General features: G+C 41.6%; 1 protein-coding gene across 1 annotated transcript in view; it reads right to left on the reverse strand.

Moving 5' to 3' along the window:
- Positions 1-20396, reverse strand: part of GALNT13 (polypeptide N-acetylgalactosaminyltransferase 13) — a 408240-nt gene that overhangs the window by 75779 nt on the left and 312065 nt on the right. The window contains exons 8-9 of the mRNA XM_030210028.1: positions 20211-20350; positions 16530-16628 (exon numbers count right to left, since the gene is read on the reverse strand). Coding sequence (XP_030065888.1) covers positions 16530-16628; positions 20211-20350 — 239 coding nt within the window. The remainder of the gene's footprint in view (positions 1-16529; positions 16629-20210; positions 20351-20396) is intronic.

The raw sequence follows: 20396 nt of genomic DNA on the forward strand, positions 1-20396 counted from the left end.
AGAGGAGTGTGAACTTGGCTCCAGAGGTTGAGGCCTAGATCAGGGGTGTGGAAACTTGGATCAGGAAGTTGGGAACTGAATCTGACTTTGAGTTCTGATAATCCCAGTACAGTAAAATAACCCCACCTTTTTGCTGGGGATATTATACCGTACTTTTATGCCTATAACATGACTTGCAGTATATCACCACAAGTCACGTAATGGTTTTTACATAATAATCAGCTGCTTTACATGCATTTTCATGTTTTGTATCTCATTACTATGGAACCCACAGCAACAAACATTGTGTGGTAAATTATGTCAAGCTGTGTTAGGGCCTTTTGAGTCATATTAAGGGGCAAATAATGTGACTTAAAGCCCTAATGTAGCTTGATAGCTTCCCTCATCATGTTATAAAACAATGCTTTTATTAAAAGGGGGGGGTCATTATCTCAGATTTTTACCTTCTATTTCCATAGCAAAATCATTTTCCAAACAAGACCAACATGCAATTCATGAACATAATAGACAATCAAGGCCACTTAAGTAACTGATAAATTAAAGATACAAACAATATTTCAAAGGAGGTGGAAATAAGTTGTCCATGTGTACCATCCAACTGCTCACAAGAGAAATAATAATTCAGCCTTTTCAAACTGTTCCTTCAGTCACCAGAGCTAATCTGTTTTTAAACTGGCAGCTCAGGTTGGATTAAAACTGTTCCCTGCTAGTTAATTTAACAATTAGAAGCAGAAGTTGTTTTATATCAGCGCTCATATAAACTGTTTTTTTTCTTAAACACACGCCTTTCCCCTGTAGAGCCATCTAACAACCATGTTGGTTCTCTGACACCTAACCAATGCACCAATTGCATTCACACTCAGTGACGCAACTGCAGTGGCATACCAAGGGGGGGGGGCGGTGGGGGCGGTCCGCCCTGGGTGCACGCTGTTGGGGGGGTGCCGCGCGCCTGTCGGCTCTTCGTTTTCATGCTCCCTCTCCTGTTCCGGGGCAGAGGGAGCATGAAAACGAAGAGCCGGCAGGCGCGCGGCACCCCCCAGCGGCGTGCACCCGGGGGGGGTTCTTTCGCCGAGGGGGGGGTGTCGTGCTGTTCCGGGGGGGGGGGGGGCGCTGCACCTGGGGGGCACCTGGGGGAACGCCACTGCGCAACTGCCATTTTCATATTTTCTGACACTCACTAGCTAAGGGGCCCTTTTACTAAGCCACGTAAGTGTCTACGCATGCCCAACATGCGCCAAAATGGAGTTACTACCAGACTACCACGTGGCTCTTGTGGTAATTTCATTTTTGATGTGCGTCCGATACGCGCGTATGAAAAATATTTTTTGTTTTCGGGCGCGTAATGGATGAGCGTCAAGTGGCATTTGGCGCACATAGGTCATTACCGCCCATTTACCGCGTGAGTCTTTACCACCAGGTCAATGGCTGGCGGTAAGGTCTCAGATCCAAAATGGATGCACAGCAATTTTCATTTTGCCGCACGTCCATTTTCAACAAAACAAAAAAGGCCTTGTTTACAGGCACACTAAAAAATGGATTGGCACGCGCCCAAAACCAATGCCAACACTACCGCAAGCCATTTTTCAGCGCGCCTTTGTAAAAGGACCCCTAAAGCTATTTTCATGAAAAATCATGTCCAGCACAGACACACAACAGTGCACACCCTATCTAACCAGGCTTACTTGCCCAACTGCCACAACAGTACAGCTTGGATTCTCATGCTGTCATCCTGCTGACATCAGCATCACAATGTGTCCACAGTAAAGCACAGTCACATTAAAGTCCAGCATTACCAAAGACTTTAATTTAGTCTATTAAAAACCCTAGGTTACATCCTTCTATGCCCCCTGCGGTAGAAAATAGAAAAATATTTTCTATCGTGGGATTTGGAGCATGCCAAACTCAGAATTACCGCCAGGCGCACGTACTACCCTGGCAGTAGTGCCAATTTGGTGCATGTTACCTGCGCGTTAGCCCTCCCGTGGCTTTGTAAAAGGACCCCTAAGTGCTGAATATTGCAATTAACTGCCTATACTGTATCCAGCTCTGGAAACTTGGAAATTCAACACTGAAGCTCAGACATGGCCTGGCATTGAATTTCTGGGCATAACGCTGGTGGCGATCAGTAAAACAATGAGCACCACTGGCTGAATACCAACCCTTACATTTAAATTAAGGCTGCCAATTGGTTCATTGCTTTTTCAGGGCAGGCCAATCTAGTTCTCGCTTTCTTCTATTATGTATATGGACTTGTAGTTCAGATTTTTCTATTGATTTCTTTAAGAAAGGCATGATCACAGGTTTAGGTATACAGTACAATAAAGCCAGGACTGGATCAGTCCATCCTGAAATAGTTTGAGCCAAAAGGCGCGTTCAAACATTCCTTCAAAAAAAGTAAGGAGGCGATATTCAGCTCGAAGCTGTCGGATTTTTTTGAAACCCTGACCGTGTCAGGCAGACTTGGGACCGGATATTCAATGCTGGGCCAAATCCAGATATGAGAAATAAATATGTTATGTTATCTGAGATTTATCTCTCACCAATTCTCCATTTAGGATTCAAGGCGAGTTACAGGAATGTAACAATAAGAAGCTGATAACAAATATCAGGAAGTACAGAGAATAAAAATACAGACGTAACATTCTAGTGATTATTATTATTATTTTTAATTTTCTCTAATACGCTATGGGTCTAGAAAACAAAAGCTGAAGGTAATTCCTCATTAGACATATCTCTCTAAGGGCCCTGTTTACTAAGCTGCGCTATAGGCGTGCTAGCATTTTTAGCACACACTTAACGCTAGAGACACCCATATACACTTCCCGAGCCTATACGTTTAGCCCCGTCTTTGGCCGTTTTCAAGTCCAAACTTAAAGCCCACCTCTTTACCACTGCTTTTGACTCCTAACCACTACTCACTTGCCCTGTCCTTTTACCCTCCTCTTTATTCCATTTCCCTTAATTGTTCTGTCTACCTGTCTTATCTAGATTGTAAGCTCTTTGAGCAGGGACTGCCTTGTTTGTGTATGGTGTACAGCGCTGTGTATGCCTTGTAGCGCTATAGAAATGATAAGTAGTAGTCTCTAGTGTTAGCGTGCGCTAATGTTTAGAATGCGCTAAAAATGGTAGTGCACCGTAGTAAACAAAGCCTAGGTAAATTGTTCCCATAGTGAATATGTAGAAAAAAAATGATTGGGTAAACATTGCTTTAAATCGAACTTTTGGAGTAGAAGGAAAATCAAGTAGTAAATAATTACATCTTCTAGTGGCTGCCCTCCAGTTCAAGACACTTACCAATTGAAACCTATTGTCAGGACATAAGCCATTCAGAAACTTAAATACTAGACAAAGCACCTTAAAAACAAGAGAGTACATCAGCAACAGCTGGAAGCTACCTGGGTACTACTGATATTCCTTGTCAGCACCCAGATGGCAATCCAGGTAAGGTAGCCATCTATAATTTTTTTAATTACAATTTGTAAGTATCTTCAGTACAAAATACTAAAAAAAAAACAGAAATACAAACACATCAATGGGGACACAGGCTGAAACAAATGGGCCTGATATTAAAAAAAAAAAATCTGAGCTTATAAATTTATGATCCTAGTCTGTGCCCTATTTTTGGCTAAGTTTAGGAGCATAAATTTTCAGCTGAAAAATCAAATTTAGGAGCTTAAAAGTTATGTTTACAGATTTAGGCCAGTCATTCAATTATCTAGATTTATGACCCTAATTTTTGAGTCTAGTGCTTTAAATCAATGATAAGCTTAGATGACCTTTGTTCCCCACTCGAAATCCACCCCTTTTGGCACCTATTCTTTATGCTCCTAAACTTTTGGGCCCTGTTTACTAAGCTGCACTAGCATTTTTAACATGCGCTAAACGCTAGAGTCACCTATATGTTCCTATGGGCAACTTAGCATTTAGCGTGTGATAATCATTAGCGTGCACTAAAAACGCTAGTGCTTCCTTAGCCAGCTTAGTAAACAAGGCTATAAGAGTTTAATGAAATTTTCAATATAAAGTTATGTACTTAGCCCTAGTAAATTTTCAAGGATGTCAATTTAAGAGGTCCTTTTACTAAGGTGCACTGAAAAATGGCTCACGATAGTGCAGACGCGTGTTGTGGGCGCACACAAAATTATTTTTTAGCTCACCTACAAAAAATGTCTTTTTTATTGTTTCCAAAATTGATTGTGCGGCAGAATGAAAATTGCTGCACCTCTATTTTGGGTCTGAGACTTTACTGCAAGCCACTGACCTAGCGGTAAGGTCTCACGCAGTAACCGGGCGGTAATGCAGTAACCGGGCGGTAATGATCTTCGCGCGTCAAATGCCACTTGACACGAGCAGCTGCCGCATGCCAGAAAATAACAAATATTTTGCGGACGCACGCCAGAACTGAAATTACTGCAAGGCCCACGCATACTGCAAGGCCACCTACATGGCTTAGTAAAAGGGCCCCTAAGTGCATAACTAAAGTTTAGTGCTTGCTAAATGACATTAGTGTGTGCTAAGTGCCACGTGGTCCATAGGTATAAAATATGACACACGCCATTTAGCGCACACTCATGTCCATTAATGCAAGCTAAGCTTTAGCAAAAGGGCCCCAAGGTAGGAGCATAAATCTTTTGAACATAGGACTCAACATTAATTCCCATAAGCGATATGAGCTTCAATCCAAGTTAAACCTGGCAAATATTTTGGCCTAAAATAGATCCAAACCTAATTAACTGACAAAAACATATGAAATAAATTGACTTCATTTCCCTATTAGGAACCGCTCAAGCTGAACTGGGTCATAAAATACATAATTAACATCACAAACCTTAATCAGACACTTGCAGGGGAATTAAAAAAAAAAAAAAAAAACTAAACCCCACTGCAAGTGCCCTCGATTTCAATTGAATAAACTGCTTCCTCTATTAACTGTGTAGCCCTAGCTACATCTGGAAATATTTGAACTCACATTCAACAAAATAAGAAATGTTTTTTTCCTGAAAATATGCTTTCAACATAACTATTTTATCATACTCACAGGAGAATGGAACCAGGAGGGTGGCACAAGATGATATATAATCTTGTGTTGTCCAGAATTTAGTTACATCAAGAGATTCATTAAAGATAATTAATCACATGCCCCTCCTCCTCCTTATTCTCCTTAACTAGTTTAGAAGGAAAATAATAACAATTAGAAATTATAATATTGTCAGAATCAGATGGAAACAATATTTTTGTGAAATACTTCTGTAGTAAAACCTCAGATGACAAGAGATGGCAGATAGGGAAATTAAAAAATCTCATTTTTGACTCTAATTTGGTTCTCTGGAATATGAAAGCAGTAGTTTCTACTAATCTGACCTTGCCCTGATGCAGTGCGAATTGTTGTGAAACAGTCTATGTTGGCTATGAGGCCCTGTATTGAAAATTGAATTCTAAATCGTTTGATTCAATTTTGATAAAGCAAAGTACATGAACTTTTCAATTATACTTTCTTGCACATTATGAGATATTACTTTGAAGTTCCAGGCCCCCCTCCCTCCCAGTTCCAGGGTCCTTCCCTCCAAATTTTATCTATCTTACCTCGTCGGTGTTAGGGCGGCAGCAGCGGTAAAAAGCATGCAGGCTCGGTGCTTAGTTCAGTTTTCCCTTCTCTCTCAGCTCTGGTCCCGCCCTCATTTCCTGTTTCCGCAAGGGCGGGACCAGAGCTGAGAGAGAGAGAGAATGGAAAACTGAACTAAGCACCGAGCCGAGCCTGCATGCTGCCGCCCTAACCCCAATGAGGTAAAATAGATGACTTAAAATTCGGAGGGAGGGGGCCTGGAACTCGAAGGGAGGAGGGAACAAACTTCCGGTGGGTGAGGCGACGGTACGCGTGCCATAGGTTCGCCATCACTGGTATAGTCCATCAAGCCTCGCATTCTGTTTCCAACAGTATCCAATCCAGGTTACAAGTACCTGGCAAGATCCCAAAGCAATATAACACATCTTATGCTGCTTATCCTAGAAATAAGCAGTGGATTTTCCCCAAATCCATCTTAATAATGGCTTATGGATTTTTCTTTTAGGAAGCTAGCCAAACTTTTTTAAAACCCTGCTGAGCTAACTGCTTTTACCACATTCTCTGGCAACGAATTCCAGAGTTTAATTACACACTGAGTGAACAAATATTTTCTCTAATTTGTTTTACATTTACTACTTCATTGAATGTCCCCTAATATTTTTGAAAAGAGTAAACAAGTGATTCACGTCTACCCATTCCACTCCACTCATTATTTTATAGACCTCTATCATATCTGCCCTAAGCCATTTTTTCTTCAAGCTGAAAAGCCCTAGCCGCTTTAGTCTTTCCTCATAGGAAAGTCATCCCACCATCCCCTTTATCATTTTCATCACCCTTCTCTGTACCTTTTCTAATTCCACTATCCAGCTTATTTTCGAAAGAGAAAGACGCCCATATTTCGACCCAAATCGGGAGATGGGCGTCTTTCTCCCGTGTGCGACCAAATCGGTATAATCGAAAGCCGATTTTGGTCGTCTTCAACTGCACTCCGTCGCAGGAATGAACAAAGTTGACAGGGGCGTGTCGGAGGCGGGACCGGGGCGTGGTTATCGGCAGAGGAGAGTTGGACGTCTTTAGCTGATAATCGAAACAAGAAGGGCGTTTTGGACGAGAATTTGGTCCGCTTTATTTGGACCCTTTTTTTTCAGGTCCAAGTCCCAAAAAAGTGCCCCAACTGACCAGATGACCACCGGAGGGAATCGGGGATCACCTCCCCTGACTCCCCCAGTGGTCACTAACCCCCTCCCACCAAAAAAAAAACACTTTAAAAACTTTTTTTTCAGCCTCTATGCCAGCCTCAAATGCCGTACCCACCTCCATGACAGCAGAATGTGTTTTATCCTGCGACAGCCTTTCCATGGTTCTGATGTGGCTCTCGGGTGAGTGTGACACCTTTTCTGTTATGCGCACTGCAGAGTCACATCAGCAATGCATTGTGGTGGGTGTAGGGTATTGGGCTCCGTGATTCCAGTAGCTTTGTGTTAAACACTCATGATGTTGGTAGTTGGTAGGCTCTACTCCCATGGTGCTTTTCCCCCTGCTTACTGGGTCAGAGTGTGCCCTGTTTTGTTTCTGGTAGTCCATGAGGTAGTGTTCATTTTTGTAACACAGTTTTAGATCCCTTTCATGTGTTAGCCACGTTACAGAACCTAGTTCTTACCTTGAATGTTGCTGAAAGAGGGCATTGTACAGCATTTTGCCAGCTCTGACCTACTGCTAATCTCAGTACCAGGAAGACTCTTTGCCAGTGGGGCACAACCTCTGATCTGCAGTTAACTGTGAGTAAACGTGCTTATTCAAATAAAGGACTTTTTCCAAAGAGATTAGTCTTCAGGTGTCAACTGGTGAGCCAAGGTTATACAGCAGCAACAAGTCCTAGAGGCCTGCGTGTATGCAGGTCCCTGGACCACTTTTAGTGGGTACCGCAGTGCACTTCAGGCAGGCGGGACCCAGGCCCATCCCCCCCTACCTGTAACACTTGTGCTGGTAAATGGGAGGCCTCCAAAACCCACTGTACCCACATGTAGGTGCCCCATTCACCCCTAAGAGCTATGGTAGTGTTGTACATTTGTGGGTAGTGGGTTTTGGGGGAGGGGGGTTGGGGGCTCAGCACCCGTGGTAAGGGAGCTATGCATGTGGGAGCGTTTTCTGAAGTCCACCGCACTGACCTCTAGGGTGTCCAGTTGGTGTCCTGGCATGTCAGGGGGGGCAAGTGTACTACGAATCCTGGTCCCTCCCACGACCAAATGGCTTGGATTAGGACGTTTCTGAGCTGGGCGTTTGTATTTTCCATTATCGCTAAAGAAAACAAACGCCCAGCTCACAAACGACTAAATCCATGGCATTTTTGTCCGTATAAACTGTATTTTCGAAACGAAAGATGGACGCCCATTTTTTTTGAAAATACGGTCTGTCCAACCCCTTCACGTACCCGTTCTCGGACATAGACGCCCATGGAGATGGGTTCGATTATGCCCCTCCACATCTTTTTAAAGATGCGGTGATCAGAATTGCACACAGTATTTGTGGTGCGGTCACACCATGGAGCAATACAAAGAAATTATAAAGTCCTCATTTTTGTTTTCTATTTCATTTCTTAATAGTACCTAACATTCTATTTGCTTTCCTAGCTACCGCCACTGCTGCACAATGAACAGAGGGTTTCAACGTATCATCAACAATGCAGCGGTAAGTGCTCCCTTCCGCATGGCCATGCAGTAAGAGTAATCCTACCGCATGGCGTTTTTTTTAGGGGCTTTTTACCCACTGCAATAAAAAGGGCCCCGAGCAGGAAAAACGGCCCCCACCTCTACCGCAGGGTCCTTTTTCCTGCAGCTTAATAAAAGGACCCCCAAATAATTGAGTAGAAATCACTTTAATATCTCAATCCAAACGTTAAGATTAAAATTTAAATTCATTTCACAGAACAGTTTCACTGTTCACTTCAAAAGTCAATTTCTGATTGAATTTCAGCTAAAAAAGTTATTCCTCTTCTCATTAATGCTATTCCATCTTTAATCTTTAAGGGCCCTGTTTACTAAGCTGCGCTATAGGCACACTAGCGTTTTTTACGCGTGCTAAAAATTAGAACACGCTAACACTAGAGATACCCACAGGAATATATGGGTGTCTCTAGCGTGTGATAATTTTTAGCTAGCGCACCTTAGTAAACAGGGCCCTAAGATTTTTATTATTTATTAATCAAATAAATCCTGTCAAAAGCTCTCACACTCACACTTATAACATGTTCTTACCAAGCCCAACTGTTTTCTCCCCCAATGTCACTTTAGCACTGCACAGAAAAAAGGTTCAGACAGGACTTATGCAGCCAATCAGATTCAAGCTCTCAGAATTCTCTAAATGCAGCCTGCTTCCGCACACTGCAGCTCAGTTCCAAAGTTAACAAAACCATAAAATTTCTTAAAATAAACCTCTTGTTTTTTATTCTAAACCCTATGCATCATGTGCCATCTATTGTGCCTAGATGTTTACCCAAGTTTACCCCAAAAGATTGACTAAAGTTTTCTAGCATTTTACATATAAAACTACACAAATGAAGATCACAGCACAACTCTGTCATCTCTGCACACATCCAAACTTTTAATTTTAATATTGTCAAGACTTCAAAATTATTTTAAATATATTAAATGCTGGGCAGGTGTCAGTAGCAGTCTCCTTTGGCACCCGCCATGCATGCATGCGCAAAAAATTATGCCATTTTGGTACTTTTCTGGGTATTCCTGAGCCCCCCTTTCCTCTGGCCAAAACAGCGCATTTTGCACATGCGTGATTGCACAATTGCATAATTTGTGGTCACTAAAGATTGCCTTTCTATGGGCCTCTACTGCTCCTGTAGCCACAATATCAGTAAATATTTTGGCTCCTGGACCCCAAAACTCCCTTTTTTACACCTTCCTAGGCTCCTGGCCACCTCCCTGAACCTCCGCGAAAGCATGCCCCATGACATCATTGATGCAAATACGCAATGACATCACACACATGAGCAGACAGCCACTACAGTCAGCCCCAAGATTCCAGCAGAGCCAGGGCCTTTCCTGCCATTCCTCCCTAGCTTCAAAACTGGCCCAGAATGGCTGTGGGCAGTTGGCTCTCATGACTGCCATGAAAGTCACTGTACACCCCTGAAGAACAACTTGTGTACCTCATGGGCCCTCCCAAACTCGGGCACCCCCTCTCTGGGTTAAAAATTGTTTATTAACCTCTGCTTACATTATACATGTTAGTCCTAGAATCTTAGTAACATAGCAAACTAAGCTAGGTTTCATTGGAGAATATGAATATGAAAATGACAATTTAATGTTAGAGCATTTTTGAGTCATTATCATTCTATATTAAGCTAGTGAACAGGCTCAATTGGAAGTGGTTGCCATGGTAATAGATAAAAGCAGGCTTTTCTCAAAAGCAAACTGGCGACAGCATATATGTTGTGTAGCCCATTATTCTCCTAAACCAACCTTTGCTGAATAGAAATTAAAACTTAAGTATGTTGTGACCTGCTATTATTGCATAACTGGCCATGTGAATAGGGCGTACCTTGCCCCATTTCCACAGTGATCAAAATGCACTGATAGGAGGACACTGCATAATAGGTATCTATCACTGGGCTGGGCTGGGCTGGCTGGCTGGGTTCACATCAGGCTCTGTAACTTAGATTAAATAGCTACATTTTCTGCTTATTTTCTGCTTATTTACAACCCAAACTTTTACTGACTTCTGCTCAGTCTGTGTTGAGGTACCAGTCCTCAATTTTACTTGGAACTTCTTTCATTTATTTTTGGCTGGAGAAAGGAAATTTTATCTTCCTTAAATAACTCACCTCATGCTCTGAGATTGGAGCTGGATCCTTATTTACATCTATCCTTCCTCTGGAAAAACAAAGAAAAGGCTACAGCAACCTGCATCAATTGGACCATCCAAGGATATCAGAACCAGAAACTCTAAAGTTCATACCTGCAATCCGTGAGTTACAAAAAATTATTTTAACTAATAATCTACTTCTATAACTCAGAATCTTTCAGATTCCTTAAAACTAAAGGAAACCTATGCACTGTCTCCAAGAATTTCACATAGAAGTGCTAAGTGCAGCCATTTGTTTCTCTATTTGATGGAAGACTATGATCTCACAGGCCTGGTCTGAATTTACAACTTTAAAAGGTCTGTTCTTTCAGCTATTAAAGCCTTAACCCTGCATTGCCAACTAGGAAGACTTCTGATCTACAGGGTGTACTCCAAAGAGTGGATTGCAGCGCCACCCAGTGAAATTTTGCCTAACTAGCTTCTGACACAAAAATGTGTCATGCAAGCATCCCAGTGGAGTGCGGGAGAGGAAACCATACCCCCCAAAAAAACAAAGAGAAGGCAAAAGTGCAAGAGGTCAAACACCTACATAACAGTACTTAAAAGATCACCTCATTGTCACACCAAAGCAACCCACAGCACCCCCAGACCACCCTTGGGAACTATAGGACTGGTGAATGCCAGATCAGCTGCAAAGAAATCCTCGGTGATCCATGATGCCATAAATGAACAGCATCTTGACATCCTAGGAATAAGTGAAACCTGGCTAGATGAAAGTGGGGGTTTACAACTGGCTGAACTATGCCCAACAGGTTTCAACATCCAACATCAACCAAGACCAGGAAGACAGGGTGGAGGGGTAGCAGTATTGATTCAGGACACAATCAAACTGTGCAGAATATCCATCCCCCAGCTACTAGGAGTGGCCTAGTGGTTAGTGCAGTGGACTTTGATCCTGGGGAACTGAGTTCGATTCCCACTGCAGCTCCTTGTGACTTTGGGCAAGTCACTTTTTTTTGTTACATTTGTACCCCGCGCTTTCCCACTCATGGCAGGCTCAATGCGGATTACATGGGGCAATGGGGGGTTAAGTGACTTGCCTAGAGTCACAAGGAGCTGCCTGTGCCTGAAGTGGAATCAAACTCAGTTCCTCAGTTCCCCAGGACCAGAGTCCACCATCCTAACCACTAGGCCACTCCTCCACTCCACTGCCCCTGGTACAAAATAAGTACCTGAATATATGTAAACCACTTTGAATGTAGTTGCAAAAACCTCAGAAAGGCAGTATATCAAGTCCCATTTCCCTTTCCCTTTTAATCCAACTTGAAGAGGAGAAGCCAATCTGGCTGCTCATGATTTACAGAGCACCTCGTAACAACATATTATCTGTGCAAGAACTCCTAGAACTGATTACTCAAGTGACCCTGAATTACAGTAGGCTGGTGATCATGGGAGACTTCAATCTACACATCAAAACCCCAGATACCACCACAGCTGCCTTTCTGGATACGATGACAGCACTAGGATTTACACAGGTGATCAATTCTCCAACCCACGAAAAGGGTCACATACTAGTCCTGGTATTCTACAAAGAATTCTGGGATAACAGTATTGAAATAACATCCCTATCTTGGTCAGATCATTTTCTAATTAAATTCTCCCTAAGTGACCACCTGAAACAAATGGCACCTCCCAGAGTTTGGAAGGAGATCAGAGACAAAAAAAAAGCTGACCGCTGAGAATTTCCTAGAGGCCTTGGACTATCCGCATGTAGATGAAAAGACAACAGTGTCAGAACAAGTTGACATCTGGAATACACACCTAGCCAAGGCCTTAGAGAAAACAGCACCACTAAAAAAGGTCTTATGCCCCACTCACAAACGCTCACCTTGGTTTTCTCCAGAACTTCGGATCCTTAAACGCGAAGGACGAAAACTAGAAAGGAGATGGCGCAAATCTCACCTGGATGAAGACAGGCTAAACTGCAGGAAGCACATGGCAAAGTACCACCAAGCCTTAACAGTAACCAAAAAACAGTATTTCTCTCAATGCATTGCACAGGCTGCCAATTCAACTAAGCAGCTGTTCAGTATAGTAAACAGCCTACTGCAAACCCCACAACAAAACCAGCCCGCCCAGTCTAAACTGAACTGCAATGATTTTGCTGCATACTTTGCCAACAAAATTAAAAGCCTCCACCAGGATTTACAGGTAATCCCATCCAGTGCCCAACCAGTCAACCAGGGGTGCACAAACTCGCCCCCTCCTAACAGAGACAGATGGAACACTTTTAACCTAATGACAGAGGAGAGCCTTGACAAAATCCTAAGAGACCTTCGACCAACTAACTGCTCCCTCGATCCCTGCCCATCAAAGATAGTGCAGCAGGCAAGTATGGGTCTTATAGAAGGCGCCACAAAAATTGTGTACACCTCTCTTTCTAATGGGCAACTACCAACAGTTAGATTGAACACTGACTCCCCAAATCCAAGCAACCTTCAAGAGCTGCTTCTATTATTTGCAACAGCTCCGCTGCCTCTCTCCTTACATCGAGAAGGTAAATCTTATCCCAGTTGTGCATGCCATGGTAACATCAAGACTGGATTTCTGCAATGCACTATACAATGGTCTGACTACAAAGGGCCTGCACCAGCTCCAGTTGATTCAGAATGCAGCAGCAAGACTCATAGAAGGTTGCAAACGACATGACCACATCACACCATTTTTGCAAAACCTTCATTGGCTACCAGTACAATACAGGGCTAAATTTAAAACTCTATGTCTGATCTTCAAGGCCTGAAAGGAAATGGCCCTGAGTATCTGAAGAATAGGATGATCCTCCACACACCGCCAAGGACACTAAGTTCCTCCCAAGGACTTTCACTAAATACACCCTCTCCAAAAGACATTACACGATGTGATACCCGCAAGCGAGCCTTCTCCGGAGTAGCCCCCACACTCTGGAATGCATTGCCTGAAAGGCTCTGCTTAACACAAAACTACCTCTACTTCAGGAAGCAGGTGAAAGCTTGGCTCTTCAACCAAGCCTTTAATGGAAGAAGTAACTAACTTGTTAGTCTCACTCACACACACAAGGATTGACTCGGGCTGCACATACTGCAGCGGGACATGTTTATCCACTCCTACCCTAGCTGAGATAATATTTAACCATCTCTCTGACCTCAAGTACAACTTTCTTCAAATCAATCATCTTACTTTCTAATTCTTCCTACTCTCTACTCATCTATATGCTACAACTTTGTTTTACCCTTCACTACCAATTATAATGTTCTAGTACATATTGTGTTGTCATTGCAAGTAGTATACCATGCCATACTTTGTATTGTTGTTCGAATATTTTTCCTGCTCTAATTGCCTATTGCTCATGTTTGATCTATTCTTACTGTACACCACCTTGAGTGAATTCCTTCAAAAAGGCGGTAAATAAATCCTAATAATAATAATATTAAAACAAAGGATGGCTTTCATGTACAATATATAATGCAAGATTCCTTTCTATAATATAAACATAGAAAATTATCACCCAATTCATAAGTTTGTATTGTCAAAAAATAAGCTTCTGGTTGTGTTTAGAATTATATTATGTTGTTTTGCTACCTGGGAGAAGTGTGGGTCATGTCCTCTGATAACACATTTTTAATTTCATTGGAGTTTAGCTTGGGAATAGAAGGATAGTTACCAGCAAAGAGGAATGCAAAACAAAAAAAAAACAAAAAAAAAAATCAAAGGTTGTCAAAACATATGAATAAGTCAGTGACACTGCATTATATACAAATTTGCCTGAAGACAGTTTCTTGAAACAGAATAATTTTAGTGAAGCTCAATTAAACAGTTGGCGCTATGATAATTTAATTTCTGCCTTCAAGAACCTACTGGAACTAAAACCATGCTGTAGTTAGGAACTGCAACTAATAGCGTGTGGCAGACCCATATTTAAATTCCTAATAACCACAATGTCTCCTGAGAAACAGCTTAATTGAAGAAATCCTTCATATTGTCTCTATAGACAGCAAGACTCCACCATTTGAAATTTTACTGTAGCTATAGTTTTTTAAGTTGTATTTTTTAACAGGCAATAGCACCTATTTCCAGTCAGTCTATCTTGTCTGTGCATCTGTGTAGCGAAGATACTTACCTGTAGCAGGTATTCTCCGAGGACAGCAGGCTGATTGTTCTCACATGTGGGTTGACGTCCACGGCGGCCCAGGAATCGGAAATTTTGCAAGCAAAATAAAGAAAAGGTTTTGCCAGAGTTCTGGCGCACAAATTGCGCGCACTGCGCATGCGCGGACAACTTCCCGCCCGTCACACGAGCGTGTACCTTAGTTTAATGAAAAAGCCTAAAAATAAGCAAACAACAACTTCAAAAGGGAGATGGGCGGGTCTGTGAGAACAGGTGGAGGATGGAGGTGTCTGCATTCGCCCAGGCTGCCGGTGCTAAGTTGCTGTATAATACGCCAGGCTGACGCACCCTGAAGCAGGTAGTGGAAAGACACCGAAACCTGGACCACAGTCGGCCATGACAAGGAAAGACTGAGTGTTAAGAAGAAGCAACGTCGAGTCAAACCTAAGATAAGTGGAGTTTATATAAACAATAAAGAAGAGGAGGTTTTTTAAGCCTGTGATGACAGAGAGAACTCCTAAGAATTGATAGCCTTAGAGCCAAGTTTCGGGAGTCTGTTGAGGCTTTTTCCTCCGAGCACATAGAAGTTCATAACATAGGAAATATAGAGAGATATACTGAGTAACTGATCCTATGCTACGCTATATTTAAGTGAGTAGGTATTCTTGCACACTATCAAATAGTTACATTTATGCACCGAACTGCTGAATGTAGGCACAACCATGTATGCCAGCCATAGATATGGTGTAAGTGGTCACACCTAAAATCATTATTATTATAATGTTTAAAGACATCTCAAAACCTTCATTTTAATTTTCTGTAAGTATTTCAAGGCTGATTTAGAATATGTTTCAGATTGTTGTCTTTCTGAAATATCCAACAACTTTTTAATTTCAAATTCTTCACTCACCGTGCTATATTAGCTTCTAGGATATATTGATATTTAGTTGAATCCATTCTTCCTTCCACCCACACAATATTTTCTGTGTCACTGGCAACACACCTCCACATCATAATAGATCTACACCCCTGTGTTTAACAATTAGCAAAGGGTTCCATTCTTCAATAGCGTCACTCTTTTTTTCTCAATAGATATCTCTTTTTGAGGGGTTGTGGCTGAACAGTTCAATTATTGTTTCACTGTTCTCTGCACTTTATTCCAAAATTTTCAGGCTTATCAAGGTTTTCTTGTATATATTTTAGACAATTAATTTTGTGATGAGGTCATAAAAAAGGTTTCTAACACCTCTCCCATGCAGATCATTTTTAACTCTGTGTATACTTCTTGGCCGGGTCCTTGGGAGTCAGAAATTTTCAAAGGGAAACACTATGGTGAGTTTCCATTTGACAATAAGCTTGGAAGTTCCATAGGGACTGAAATATAGAAATATAGGAGTTCCCACATAAGGAACATGTAATATTTCCCACTCATAAGACACCCAAGTGATAGATTGCAATTACTTTGATTTTGTTTTTAACCCTAACACAAAAGTTCTATACAAGTTTTATAGAGGTTCAGATACAGTGCTAAATTGTCGGGTATGAACAATGATTGCTAACTAATAGCAGGGATCGTGTATATTTTGTTAAGATTACATTAGATGTGATGTAAATCTTGTTTGGACTGCATGTGATTGTTTTTGTTGAAAATATTTTATATATATATATATATATATACACAAATTACACACATGATTCATCAACTTGTAGCACTCAAGCACTATAGGTTAACCAATCCTGTAGTGTTTTTTTATTTTTATTGCACCAGTAAATGGACTCCTCAGTAAGGTAACCATATTGTCCAGAGACAGGCACAAGTTGACAGTTCAAGTAATTAATCCTACTCTAAGAATAAATTGACTAATGCTGATTAGAAACAGATAAATTATAAACTGGCATATCAAATCTTGGGAGTCTGATCATTCATTTGGTTCTAATGAAATGTAAGACAATTAATCAACAAACACCACCATTCCCACTGATCTAAATAATGTGATTTATTACCTGATTTCCTCCCATGCCATGGCAATTAAATATACCAACTTTTTCATTTTCTTTACGACCCATATTATCCAAACACTGGTTAGTTTCAACATTTCGGATCTAAAAAAGAAAAAGTTACCAATCTTCAAATATGAATCAAATAAGAAAAACATGGTAAAACGTGAGGCAGATTTCATAGATTCACTATTCAGGTAACTAATAAACTGAAAAAGCATTGCAACAATATGTTTTTGCTTAAAATAAGTATATCTCAACTTTGTCACAATGTTTACCACATGTAGTTATTATACAATCAATCTATATGAGTGACAAGTGCAAGAGTCTAGAATTGACCAATTTTAATGGAAAGCAGATAGAGAACCTTTTTGTCCGTGCTAGTATTTCTTCATATTTTCTAAACTGGCATATATGGCCTCACCATTCATGGAAAGATATTAGCATTATTTTTCCAATGGAGAACAATTATATGAATGGCAACTGCAATCAACAAATTAAACAGTTTAATTTGTTGATTGCAGTTTAGCATTTTCAGAAGTGATATAAAAATGTCAGGAGAGGAGGAATATAAGATAATGGTTCTGTAAGTGAGAATTTCATCGATAGAAAAAAATAGATTTAATCCTATCCCATACTTGTGACCAGTATGAGACCAAATTTGAACAGTAGAAAAGCAGGTGGGAAAGTGAACCAATTTCATTGTGGCATGACCAGCACATATTTGACAAGTTCTCAGACATCTTAGCAAGTTTAGCTGGAGTTCTGTAGGTATTATGCACGATGAAGAATGAAGATGTAGAACTGAAGCAGAGAGAGAGAGATGGTCTCATGGTTTTAGTCCAGAAGAGATTCCATTCAGTTGGTGATAAAGAGGTATTTAGTTCTTTTTCCCCAGTCTGAGATGAGATGATCACTTTGATTTTGAGTTGTGGATTGGAGCAATTTGTACACCTTGGAGGCAAGATTTGGGAGCCATGAGCAAGATCTGACAAAGGGACGAGAATTTAGACGAGGTGCACGGTCTTTGTTGTGGAGATGGGAAGAGGGAAACAACAGTTTTATAAACTTGGTTCAAGTCACATGATGAGGAGGGATATCAAACTTTTGACATAATACCTGAAAAGAAACTAGGTTAGCATCATACATAATTGAGAAGGAGACCATAAACCTTTAAAGCACCAAATTGTGCAAATTTTAGGAGGAATAGAGCATTTAATAGATGAGTTATAGCATAAGGAGATATCACAAGGGTCTGATCAATGGAATTTGAACAGTTTCATGACCTGATTAATTGTATGAGAAGTGCCCTTTAGGATGTATAGTTCAGATGAGAAGCGATATTTGTTCATAGATGGGAGAATATGGAGAGGCACTGGAGATATTTTTTTCTCTTTCAAAGTTAACCCATCTTGGAATATCATTAGCATGATCAGACTGATACCAGAATTTGGCCTCGGAGACAGTTGATACGCCAAGTGATAGTGCTTGAGATCAGGAAGATTTACGCCACCAAAAAAGCGGGGGAGTTTCAGGTTTTTTGAGTGCAATGTGAGGAGTGGAGGAGTGCCAAGGTGTCAGGTTTTTTGTACAGTGATTTGTTGAAAGATAAAGGTATCATACTAAACTAACTAAAATTATAACCACAGTGGGCAATAGTCAGAACCATTTATAAGGTCACTTTCAAGTACTGGCTATATAAGAGCTTCTGCATAATTTCCCATCCCTCAAAATACAGAACTTTTGGCCATTTAAGTGGCTATATTTTTCTATGTTTTTTTTATATATTTAGCTTACTTTTTTTTTTTTTACAAGGCGAGATATATTCAGGTAGTCTACAGCTGGGCAGGACCAGATGTCATACAGAGAACAGTGTTGTTTGACCACTCACTATATAACTTATCTTTCCAAGTGTGAATGCTGAAATAGCAGGCCTAACTTTGGGGTCCTGTTACTAAGGTGCACTAATGAACTTAGGAAGTCTTTTACTAAAGCCTAGCTCGTGTTATCTGCAGCAGGGTCCATTTTATTCCTATGGCAGCGAATTCCAGAATTTATATAGGTTTTATTAAGCTGCATTGAAAAGTGGCCTCGGTAGTGTGGGTGCATGTTTTTGGCCCGCGCTGGGCTATTTTTTTACTGCGGCTGGAAAACAAGGCTTTCAATAGGGGCAATAAATGGTCGCATGGCTATTTACTGCCTGAGCCCTTATCGTCACATACTGACCAAGTGGTAAGGTCTCACGCACTGCAGTGCAGTACTCACGCAGCTCACGCCAATGTGGCTGCACTGCCCATTACCACAGGGAATGCCCTTGCGGTAGAAAATATAAAAAATATCAAAAATATTTTCTACCACGGGAAACAGTGCGCGCCAACTTCGATAATATATTACTAAGGGCATCTCTAGCGTTTAATGAATCCTAATCATTAAAGCATGCTAAAAACTCTAGCGCACCTTAGTAAAAGACCCCTTCAGTTCTAAAATACTAGTGAAACTTGAGACGTCCTGACCTGGAAGTCTCAATTCTGTCTTCTATGTCCTGTTTAAAATGGGGCTGCTCACTTGACCTACTGCATAATGACTGAAATCTCTTTCCCGATGGGGCTCTGAATGCAGTGCTGTTCAATCTTTTTGTGGCTGTAACCAGGGCCGGTCTTAGGCAGGGGCAACAGGGGGCGGTCGCACAGGGCCCCGCGCTCCTAGGGGTCCCCCATCTCTGGCACATCTGTCCTCCTGTCTCGGAACACCTTCTTGCTTCGTACCTTAAAGTGCATCCACATTTCAGTAGAAAGCATCAGGTAGTGGTAGCGATTTTCATATCCTGTCAGCTGCCGAGCCCAAAACCTCCTCGCTGCTGCGTCCCACCCTCCTTTTGATGTCACTTTCTCCTTTCACAAGGGCAGGATGCAGCAGTGAGGAGACTCTGGGCTCGGCCGCTGACGTGTATAAAAATCACTGCCGCTGTCTGCAGCTCTCTACTGAAATGTGCTAGATGCTCATCCAGATATGGGGTGAGGTGGGGTTTTGAGAGCTCTAAACCTCCTTTTAATCTCTGATAAATTATGGTTTATGGTGGCAGGTGGGGGGATCTGGCGGAGGCGGGGGCAGGCAGGGGGCAGGCAGGGTGGGGGGGCCCACTGAACTGGTCTGCACAGGGCCCCACAATTGCTAAGATCGGCCCTGGCTGTGACCCCGTGACTGTGGCAAAATAAAACTGTGTGACCCCCTGGAGGTGCAAGACAATGATGCAGCTATAGAGAACCCACCTAGGTCGTGACCCCATCAAAGGTCCCAACCCACAGTTTGTGAAGCTGTGCTCTAGAGCATACCCGGCTGGCCCAGGAAGCCGAAGCCGAACCCTCAACCCATAAATCAAACTCAGATCCTCCTGCTCCTTTGTTCAGCCACCGAGCCAGCTGATTTAGGTGCTGCTAATGTAAGTATCCTGCCCATGGAACCATGATAAACAATAATTTCTTAATACAAAAATGAAAACTAAATAATTTAATCTACAGTACAAGATAGCAGGAGCAGCAGCACAATCAGCCACAAGACATATAAAAATTATATCATAACCTAATACTCACATTTCCAGCAAAATAATCGGATTTTGGATCCTTTGTGCACTATTCTCAGAGCTACTGGCAAAAGATTTTGATCTTGACAGGAATAAATAATTCATACCTCACCAAGTGAGTAATAGCGCCGTGGTATCTGAGAGTCTGGATAGATGATTTCTAGATACCAAGAAAAGGGTTTACACTTCAGTTTTCCTCTTAGCATTTTTCTGGCTGATACATCGCCATAATCCACTTTGACAACACCTGGAATTGTTAGAGAAACAGATAAATCAATTTTTTCTTTGCAGAT

Source organism: Microcaecilia unicolor, chromosome 7, assembly GCF_901765095.1.
Source record: "Microcaecilia unicolor chromosome 7, aMicUni1.1, whole genome shotgun sequence".
In the NCBI taxonomy this organism is placed as follows: domain Eukaryota; kingdom Metazoa; phylum Chordata; class Amphibia; order Gymnophiona; family Siphonopidae; genus Microcaecilia; species Microcaecilia unicolor.